Source organism: Morone saxatilis, unplaced genomic scaffold (assembly GCF_004916995.1).
Source record: "Morone saxatilis isolate NCDOM2014 unplaced genomic scaffold, NCSU_SB_2.0 Contig16, whole genome shotgun sequence".
Lineage (NCBI taxonomy): Eukaryota > Metazoa > Chordata > Actinopteri > Moronidae > Morone > Morone saxatilis.
Window position 1 is genome coordinate 27,677,949 of NW_023339718.1, and position 11,296 is coordinate 27,689,244.

Here is an 11,296-nt window from a genome sequence, read left to right on the forward strand (position 1 = left end):
CGTACAGACTGGCAGGATCAGAGGAACCTTGGAGCCACCGCGGTGACCACATGTCATACACTCTGAAAGCACCTGTGTAGGATTACAACATCCTCACCTCACTTTTCCATTGCAAGCATGTAGGAGAAACTACAATGGCAGCAAAACTTGCAAGAAACATTAATGCCCCTGTCTAGAGCCGGTGTTTAGTTTGTCCCTTCTGGGTTACTGTGGAAACATGGTCGACTCCACAGAAGAGGACCTGATACTTCTGTAGATAAAAAGGTATTAGGAAAACACAAGAGTGTTAGTCTAATGACCATTGTGAGTACTTGTTTATTGTATAACTGAATGAATGGGATCTAAACCATCTTGCTGTCAATGGAATATGTCAGGTTGAAAGAATTAAATGGTAAATGTACTTGTATAGCGCCTTTCAAGTCTTCCGACCACTAAAAGCGCTTTAACACCATTCATCCATTTACACAAAGATGGCAAAGCCCATCAAAGGAACTAACACATTCATACACTCCTCAATTCATAGCATTGGGAGCAATTACTTCGACGGGCAGCAGGTAACCTTCTGATAAGCAGTCGACCCTCTCTACCTCTGAGCCACAGCTCAACTTAACTAATGCTAACAAAACACTAAAGCTTGAAATGAGATATTTTGCCCCCCAAACGATTTGAGACAACAGATCAAAACATGACATATATTATCTCACTTAGTAATAAAGATTTTCTCAATGTATTAAAAAACAACATTTTATTCCACTCTTTTTTTTTCATCTGTCTGAAGTGGCTTTTTACATGCCTGTCATCTCCTTCCATATCAGCCTAGCGCCTGACATCAACAAAAGAAATGGCCTCTAGTCACATCATGTCCTAGATCCACACTGGTGACCAAGGTACACACTGCAAAAAGGGTTATCCAATGTCCAATCTTAGTTTTCAGAAGAATTCCTATTAAATATGATATTTGTTATTTAAAATACCTTTTTCAGCATAACTCCGTAATGGACACTGCTTATCTCTCGTATCTTAACAGTCAGTAAAACCAGTAATGTGTAGTTTTTCAGTGGAACATTTTTCTATTTCTGGCCAGTGTTCTACAGCCCAGTAACAGTTATCTGCTACTGATTGTTAACCTGACCACTTTCATTTAAGTCCCTCATCAGGCTGTAATCGTAGGTCAGCATGCAATAGTGCTTTGGGAGATTGGTTGGTATATTTAGTTATGTGTAATCATGCCAATGGACAGCGGCTATGGTGACTGTGCAAGTCAGACTGTGAACTTGATACAAGAGAAATGTGGGGTGGATGTCTTAAATAAAACATTGTATGTAGCATATTCAATAAATAACAGGAAAGTTTTCAAAAGTCATTCCTTATTTACATAATTTTAAATACTGACTTCTGCATTCATTGTAAATTTTTTTTCTTAGTGCTATTGTATAATTCTAATAATTTGAGAACCAGTCTCTGTTTGACAGCATTATTTAATAGGAACCATTTTAAAATTATTTAAATTCACTGATAAATTACTGTGCTGCTTAATGTGTGGTGTATTATTTTTTTGATTGCATTCTAGGTCGTAAAATACTGTAGTGCTAAATCAAATGTTCCAACTCCTTGTCAGTACTTCGGTGAAAGGTCTGCCTTTTTGTCTAGATGGGCCCAGATGAGATCTGATTAGCAAATAATATGTTCATTTTCATGTAGGCAGACTTTCTCCGTGCCAGACTCACTTTCACTTTAGCTGGGATTCAATGCAGTGAAAAACTGAAACACCAGGTTCAACATCTGCATCTGTTGTCTTAAATTAGTTGCACAATGCTCCCTCCCTGTGGTTCAAGAGATGCTCTGCAATTTTTAAGTTTACACCTAAGGATGCTTTACTTACTACAGAATACACGTATGTTCACTGAGGGGCTTTAACTGTTAAAACTGTAAAGTCAAATAATTCACATATATTCAAGAGGCTAGTTTAATAAAACTAACTGAGCCATACAAAATAAGCTCTATTGCTCAATATAGAAGCCCAAGATACACTATGTAACAGTGGCAAATGAACAAGCAGTCAACAAAAGCAGAAAACTCCTGCTGTTTTCTTGTTTATTTCACAAGCCTGATTCTACCCACTGTGTGGTCTGTCCCTCTACTACTTCTTGCAGGCTTTCCTCGCGGACCTCCTGTTCTGCCTGGATTCAATCAGTCTAATGCTGCGTCGTTTGATCTCCTCGCGGGATGGAGAGCACTCTTCTTCATCATCACTAAGCTGGGGAGTGCCTGTAAGATGGGTTTTGAGAAAGGAAGGCAGATTCTTGGTCAAGACTAGGCATGGGAGCATATGTCTTGATTATCTTGGTGATACATGATATAGCACAATAATCAGGAAAATATACTTTGAAAATGGCACATACTGGAATCACTTTACTTTACATTTAGTTAAGAAACACATTTATTGCATCACACAGACACCACATCTCCCTGCTCTTTATTTTGGAATCTTATTATTTTATTTTATATACTGTTTCAATGGGCAGGCTGAGCCTTCTGCCATGGTGACAGGATTAGGATTTTGGAATGACAAAAATGTGGGCCCCCCCTTGCCCCCTTGTTCAAAATAAATGAGGAAATCTGCATGCTGCAGAGCTAGATAGCTTTTTCAAGTCAAGACGTGAAGATATTCATGATTATCACGAGAATGTAAGAATCACTGTAGGTCAAAGGGAGCCACAGGAGAGGGGCTTAAGAGCCGCAGGTTGTCTACCACTGGTGTAGGCGGAACTACGGTAAAACTCTTGATAAACACAAAAGGCCCTATCTAGAGCCAGTGTTCACTTTGTCCCTTCTGGGCTACTTGGTGCTTCAACATGGCGGACTCTGTGGAAGAGGACCTGCTTCCTCTGTAGTTCTAAGGTAATGAAAACACAACAACAATAGATCCTCCTAAATGTTACACACTGGATCTCAGAAATACTTTATATATAACAAAATAGTTCCTACACCCCATAAAATAAAGAGGACCTCACAACCACCAAAGTATTACAGACATTTGCAGATCCTATCTGATGTGATTTAGAAAAAAGCTAAAGTTGCTAAGACAATGTTCCTATCCTAACTTACTTGCAATATAGGACATTTTTATTCCAGAAGCATCCTAGCTTCCTAAAAGCTTAGATAAACTCTGCACACTTTGACTTTTCCACCAGGTAGTGTACTTGTTTAACCTGTATGGCTGCTCTTTAAATACTTTTTCACATTTTAAATTCCATCAGGAGAGCCGCAGTGCATCCCAGAAGCGTCTCTCCACTCTGCTCCACGTAGAATAAATAGATTATATACTTGAATATGTGTCTGATCTATTTTTGACAGAACCGCAACCTGCTTGAGTCAAGCAGCACAGATCAACTTTGTGGCAGCAAGCCAGAAGTCTATCAGGCAGGTTAGAGGAGATTCAAAGCGGAGAAACACAGTTTTGTATCTTTTTTAAGGACAAAATGCATAAGCCTCAGTGCCCTAACCCATTCCACTATTTTAGTCCAGTATGTTGTTTGCCTCAATTCTTCAGTCCATACTTGGATGCATCCGGTTCTGTAAGACTCACCTATAGGGGTGGTTGGTCTCTTGTTGTTCTTCAACTCCATCATGTTAAGCTCTTCTAACAAATCATAAACCTAAGGAAGAAAGAGGCAGGGGGCAAAGGTTATGAGGGTTAACACATTAACCAGATACAACAGACTCAAGATCACAGCTCAACAAGAATTTCAACATTATAAGCTACAAGAAGAAAACTTAAATCTTATGAACAACTGATGGGACAGATACGTACAAATTAACAGACACATTTGAGAACATGGCAAAAACATTATTTTATAAATACTGTAGCTCAATCTTCTCATGTAACTGGTTAAAGCTGCAGTAGGTAATCTTTGCTGAAACTTTCACTATACATATATAGTGTATATATATATATATATAGTTACATTAACTTAATAAGTGGTAACTGATAAAGAAAATAGTAAAATTTAAAGATTTTAAGAAGCTATACAAAATCTGTGTATTGGTAGCTCTGATACATAACTATTAATATCAATGATAAAGTACCAACGTTTAGAAAACTATAACGTCAACACAAAATATTAGATTAAACACATCAACCTGTCTTGTCCTGTGAAAATAGCTTTGGTCAGACCCCCAGTGAAAGAAAATTGAAAGTATTGGTGAATTGTAGCACCTTATCTTGGTCCAGGCCGCTAATCTCAGGTTCCTTCTCTAATGCTCTTTGTTGTAATGTTGGTAGACGGGCGCTGATATCCCTTAGTTTGTCTAAGCTGTCAGTACTGAATGCACTGGGCAGCTCCTGAAGAGGAGTGAAAGTTTTGGTGAGTTGTCAAAATATTTAGAATCCAAAAGCCAAAATTGTAAACCTGTTGGTTGCCTTAGAGGAAAGGTAAGAGGATCAACCAAATCAGTAGAATCTATGTTCTGGGAACCACCAATGTTGGTATGAACGTTTTGGCAATTCATCCAAAAACAAGCTGACATGCTAAACTAAGATACTAAGATAGTGAAACATGGTAAACATTATATCTGCTAAACAGTAGCATGTTAGCATTATTACTCTAAATATGTTAGCATGCTGATGCTAGCATTTACATGATTTATAGCCTCACAGAGCTGTTAGTATGGATGTAGACTCCAGCATAATCTAATCAGACACAACACATCCATTCATTTATACTCCCACAGTGCAATGCACAAAGGCCTCCTCACACCAAGAAAAATTCTAAAATTGTGGATGATCTTAAACAAAAATTTAAGTATTAATTATGAAGACATTAAAACGTGGCATTTGAAAGTCGCAGTTTGTATTGTATTTGTACTATGTATTTCATGTGTATATGTTGATTTTCTTGTAATTGCTAAAACAGTATACACTATACATCATGACAGTTAGTATGTAATGTATTTACTATGTAGTATTGATCTGTGGCACAGCTTTGGGCTTGTAACACTATAGCCGCACAATGAAGGCATTGCTTCACAGCGAGTATGGAGAGGAAAAAACTAAGCAGCAAGCTTTGACTTTTTCAAGGTACATATGGCATGTGAGCACGGTATAAAAGCTGCAGTAGGTAACTTTTATAAAAATAACTTTTTGTCATATTTGCTGAAATTCTCACTGTGCCATGACAGTAGTACATGGCACATACACCTTCTAGCGCTTCTAATGGCATTTGCAATAATCAACTGGGCCTGGACAAAACAACCAATCAGAGCTGAGAAAGACATGGCAAGGCTCTGAGTTAGGTGCTCTGAGATAGTTGATTGTTGACTCTCATTCCCAGGGTTCCAAGGCGTCCGTATTTGACACCCTGGGGATTACACTCATCAATTATCTTTCTTGGTTTGGTAGTTGCTTTTGTTCAGGCCCAGTGGATTCTTGTGAATGCCATTAGGAGTGCTACAGAGAAACCAGAGGAACATGCTTTTATTTGATAGGACAGCTGGAGACAGGGGATAACACGCAGCAAAGGGCCGCAGGTTGGATTCGAACCCTGGGCCGCTGCAGCAAGGACTCAGCCTTAGTACATGGGTCGCCAGCTCTACCCACTGAGCTAACCGGGCGCCACAGAGGAACAATTTTTACTGTCATGATATACTGAAAGTTTCAGCAAATATGACAAAAGTTATTTTTACGCAAGTTACCTACTGCAGCTATTTTAGCAAGTTATTATTAATACAGCTTTAAGACAGACTTAGAAGAATCTGAGTCTGTCCCTTACTGACAGTAGTAAACACAAATATGGTCCATCCTGAAGCAATCTTTGAAGGATAAAGTTTAGAGAAGACAGTTTTTGGTACTGACCTCCAAGGCTACACAGCTCATCCTGAAGTAGAAGTTGTTGACCCCGAACTCAACACTGTCCAACAGATCCTGAGACTGCTTTAGCTCGGCCTGCAGTCGTTGAACACGGTCCACTTCCTGATTCAGCCATGCCTGCAATTGTTCTTTCAGCTTGTCAAACCTTGAGATAAACAGATGGAGGTTTTTTGAGACAGCCCCTCTCTCCTTATGTAATAAAAGCAAAACACGGTATTAAAATGCCACAGTGGGCAGTACATGATTCAACTTTCAATGGCCCCATTTGAAGCTGTCTCACAGTTCTTCAGCACAAACTGTCCCTGTCCCATCTATTTAAGAAGATTAAGAAGATTAAGAGTGCAACAAGCGGAACAGATATTGAATATGTCACTGTGAAACACTGTGAGAATGGCCTGAGGTGCTGGGAGAGGGGATGTGAAAATATCTCAGGAGAAATCAGCAAAGACATCAATCAGGCCCAATCAACCCACAAGAGGATGTTGTCCTCGCTGTGCCAGACTGATAAATCTTCAATTCAACCACAAGCAGCCTTATCAGAGCTGCTAGCACAGAGATGCTTTCAAATAATCATCACCCTCATTATCAACCCCTCCACACAGCCAGGGGCATTAAACTACTACCTGCCAAGTGAGTTAAAAGACAGATGTGGTGGTCCACATTGATGTCTCACAGCATTTGACAAGACCAGCATCTAGAGCAGACTGGGTTGATGTCTTACCTATCAATAATTATTGCTTATAGAGTTAAAGTAACCTATCCTAGTATTAGATCTAAAAGTGTATATACTTTAAGTATTATATTCAGAATAAACATAAATAAGGTTTTTAAAACATTTCCAAAAACAATATTTTTTTTACGTGGCACATTTTTTTGAACTGTCTAAAATTTAAAACTGCATTTCCAATGATCCCTGCCCTCATAGCGCATCAGCTGACCGTTTACTTAGCCCATCCGACTATGTGTCACTTATCTTTTAACCATCTTTAAAGTTTGGTTGTCTTTTCAACAACATTTCATTAACAATTACTCTATTTTCAAAACGGATTCATTTTAAATTTATCTACATATATAGATAATATAGATTGTTTTTGAATGAAAGGTGGTGTACTAAAGTCTGAGATATAGTACAGTAGGTGACCATCTGAGAGCCACATTTTGACTCTACAACTAACATATATTGTGATATTTACAATTAGTGACAAGAAAGGTTGACTATGATACTCAATATGACACTTCAATATGATGTTTCAACAGTGGATAACAGCTGTGTAGCAGAGCTTCAATGACAGTACCATGTAGTTGCAGGTTTCTCACTGAACTTCAGTTCGGTGTATTGGACCTCCAGATCAGCCAGGGTTTCGGCTTCTTGCCTGATTAGTTCTTTATACTGCGTTACCTCAATGAGGAGCTGCTCCTTGGTGGCTCGTTGTGACACTACCTTGTTAACTAGATCCTATGAAGACAGGCAGACACCATACAGCGAGAAAAACAGTGGTTTAATCAGGCTCTCTGGTCACATAATCAGTCCGCCCCAGGGCATTAAATACTGACATTTTGTCACACTTCTTGGAGTCTCAACACAGACGCACAAGTACTCTTTTAGTGTCTGTTTGAGAGGCAGTAGGCTGCATCTAACTTCAGTGTAACCCACCCACGTCAGGTGACGTAATGTAATGCTATGTGTCTACAAGGTTTTTTTGGATACAAGGCATTGCATCACTTCCTGGCATTGGACACTTGAAGTCATACTGATCAACAACACAAGATTTTCATGTGACATGCTTCACATGACTTATTTTCACCTAATTATGTTTTTTTCCTAAACCTAACCAAGTAGTTTTGTTGCACAAATGTAACAAAACTGCAACCGTTTCCCAAAGTTAACCACGTGTTAAAAGGGTGTCTCATACAGACACTAAAGGTTACCTTGTGCTTTTGTATGAGATGACGATGAGTGTGACAAAACAGCATTGGTATTTGGTGACCTAGGATGAGAAGGTGTTTACACAATATAATAATAATTAAAGCTGCAAGCAGCGTTGGGCGGGCCCTCGCACTCCACGCAACTCGGGGCGTGCTGCGGCCGCGTCACGTGCCGTCGTAACACGTGCCGACCACAACATGAAAATTTCAAGTAAATCTGACCAAAGTCGCTATGCAGCGCTTACTTCCTGTTTTTTTTTATATTCCTATTATGTAGAAAGCTTTTCGGTTTGTGCACTATGTTGTGCGCTCTATTCTTTTTCATCCCACAACAAAAGGTCTCTTTTATTGCTATATTTATTATCTTCTGCATTTATGACCTCTTGTTCGCTACATTTTCATATATAACTTCCACTCACCTGCAGTTTCACGCGTTCTTGTTGTAATGGAGCTTGTTAAATTCCCCATTATAGGCCTTTTATTCTTGTCCCACTTGCCTCTATTTTGACTTTGTGTTTTTTTCGTAGACGCGGGCGGATGAATTGTTTCCATAATAACATCTTTTCAAGTGTTATCTTAAACAATAATCCATATCTTTTTAAAAAATTGTGATAAGACAACGATGGTGTCTCCAAGAAAATTTTTCACATCAAAGCATCGGGCGCGACGGTCCATGAAGCAATATAAAGCCATTTGATAGTATTTTATTCATAAAAAAACACACAGAGTTAGTCCGTTATTAAAATATATATACTTACATGATAGAATTTTTTTTGAGAACAAAACAGGAAGTGCAGCATTTCTCCATAGTGAAATAGAATCCTATCTCTGTATTACCGACAACCAAAGCGTTGAATCCAGTAAAAGATAAAATTCAAAACACAACTCACGTAATACACATAATCAAGGAATCATGTATAAATTTAGAGAATGCCATATCACCCAAAAAAAAAAGAATTTTTTTTTTTTATTTTTTTTCCATAGTGTGGTTCGCTCTTTTTTAAAATATTTTGATACATAAGTTATAAATAAATCTTTCTTTTGGTCATTCTCCGGCACAGTGCAGAATGAATTAAAAATGGGAAATCTTTTGGGTAAAAGAAGAAAAATTGCTATATGCCCTATGGTCTAAAACCTCAGAGAAGCTCACCATAAATGAGAGTAAAAAAGATGTGATCATATCGATTTCCTGCTTCACATAAGAATGGCAAGCTCTGGGTGGCTTAGCTGTTCAGAGATTACTGTGTTTGAAGATCTTGTCAAATAAGAGTTTTGAGAGAATTATAAATAGAAAATACGCTTAGGGCGAGAATGATATGTAAATTGAGATGCTGTCATGAAGTTCTCATTATCCAATATGGAAATGTATTCTGAAGTCGTGTTGTGGGGACTCAAAACGGAAAGGGATGTTTTTTTAAAGTTTAGTTTTAGCGGCCCCCCTATTTCAGTGAATTTTTCACACAATAGCATGTCCTCTGCTGCTCTTTTTTTTACTGTTTTCTCTCGGGTGGTAATGAAACTCAGCAGAATCTTTAACGGTAGGCACGTGTAAAACTCACCTAGAACTACAAAAAAAAGACCTATTTGGAACCACCGATACTCTTAAAACACAAATCTCTTCCTAAAAACAAGAGAAAGGAAGAAATCGGCCATATTTTACAGAATTTTTGGCCTTTGACAATATATTCAATAATTCATTTTCGGTGACCTTCCTCTTGCGTTTGTTATTTCCCAAAAAAAAAATTTTTTTTAAACCGCAAGGTTTTGGGAAAAGGGTTGTTTTTTTTTTTTTTTCTTTTTTTTTTCCATTTTAAAAAAAATGGAATTTCAAAGCCTTTTTGGCCCTGTTTTTGTTTTTTTTAAATAAACTGAAAAAAAAAATTTTTTAATCCAAAATTTTTGGATTTTTTCAAATTTTTTTTTTTTTTTTTTTTTCCCCCCAGGAAAAAAACCGCTCAGGGATTAAATGTAACGAGACGCCCTTTCTGCTTATGTGGTATTATTTTGCTCTACGAGAATCGAGTTCTTTCAAATATTGTGTTTCAGTACTGACACTCGATAATTATGGCTTGTCTTGATTTTTAATATATTTTTTGTGCTATTTTATCGACTATTGAATAAGGCGTTTATAAGAAAATAAGAGGCCGAGTAAAAAGATCCAAGTGCTCAAAAGGACGCGCGGGGAATCCAAAAAAGATTGTGGCCTTTATATTTTGTAATGTGTATAGAGAACGTAATTTTTTGTTTCATTTACAAAAGGAATTTTTAATTAATCTGTTTGCGGGTATTGTTGTATGAAACAGAAAACAATCTCTCTGTGAAGGGGGGAGAAAATTTTTTTCCCACCTCCTCCGAGAAATATCTTTTTGCTTTCTAAAGTATTGGTTAACAAGTGCCAATTTTTTACCAGACTATCATTTCATCACATGGTGCCAATTAAACACGCCTTGTGCTAATCGCTCGCACGTAATATTGAAGGGCGTGTCCGTGGCCGCTGCCGCAAACACATGGCCCAGGTTCAACTCAATCCCCCAACGCTCCTGCGCCCAATTAGCTTAAATTGCATTTTTATTGGTTGTTGCATAATTTTGTGTTTAATCTCAAAAAGGAATTCCTCCTCTTCTAACAAGAAAATAAAAATCTAGTATTATAGACACATCAAATTTCTGATCTCTAGACATCTTTAATCTACTATTGGTTAAGAATAATAATATAAAGTTGTTAGACTAATTTTATTGTGACAAAAATAGTACGGGGGGGAAAAATTTTTAATCCCGTGTGCTTCCGTTGACTGTTTATTTTGTTTTAAGAATATCTATATATCTCCGCTTGACTTTTTGTGAAATCTCGTTCACACACACAAAAACATAAATCGTTATTTCTTCTATATTACTTTCATAGAAATAACGTACTCTGTAGCGGAGCGCTCCCTTTAAAAAAACTTTTTTTTTAAAAAAAACCTTTAGAGAAAAAAAAAAAATAAAATTTTTAAAACAAAATTTTTGGACAAGATTTTTCAGAAAAGAGAAAGAAAAAAAAAAAAAAAAAAGCAAAAAAATTTAATTTTTTTTTTTTTTTTGGGCCCTTTCCAATTTATAAGGAAGAAAAAGGGAAAATTGTTTTTTTTTTTCCCCTTTTTTTTTTTAAAATTTTTTTGATTCCCCACTTGGGGTTTTTTAAAAAAAGGAGAAAAAAGGTCCCAAAAAACCACAAAAAAAAAAAGTTTTTTGGGGCCCCCAAAAGCCCAAGGCCAAAAATGGGGGAAAAAAAAAAATTTTTTTGGTTTTTTAAATGGGGGGCCCAAAGGGAGGGGGTGGAAAGGAAAAAAAAAGGGGGGGGTAAAAAAAAAGATAAACAAATTAAAAAAAAAAATCAAGAGCACCTTCAGTGTACATGTCAATGTCAATGAAATCCACACGGGTTGAAACGAGTCCGCCGCTGAACACGGTTCTTACGATGACGATTTCAGATATAGTGATAGCGCCCACCATACTGTCCAAC

The 11,296-nt window shown here is 37.4% G+C and overlaps 1 protein-coding gene across 1 annotated transcript in view; it reads right to left on the reverse strand.

The window, feature by feature from the left end:
* Positions 1-2,099: 2,099 nt before the first annotated feature.
* Positions 2,100-11,296, reverse strand: part of LOC118326014 (coiled-coil domain-containing protein 183-like) — a 16,613-nt gene continuing 7,416 nt past the window's right edge. Inside the window, exons 6-10 of the mRNA XM_035658897.1 lie at positions 7,165-7,325; positions 5,855-6,014; positions 4,220-4,345; positions 3,590-3,659; positions 2,100-2,268 (exon numbers count right to left, since the gene is read on the reverse strand). Coding sequence (XP_035514790.1) covers positions 2,141-2,268; positions 3,590-3,659; positions 4,220-4,345; positions 5,855-6,014; positions 7,165-7,325 — 645 coding nt within the window. The 3' untranslated portion in view covers positions 2,100-2,140. The remainder of the gene's footprint in view (positions 2,269-3,589; positions 3,660-4,219; positions 4,346-5,854; positions 6,015-7,164; positions 7,326-11,296) is intronic.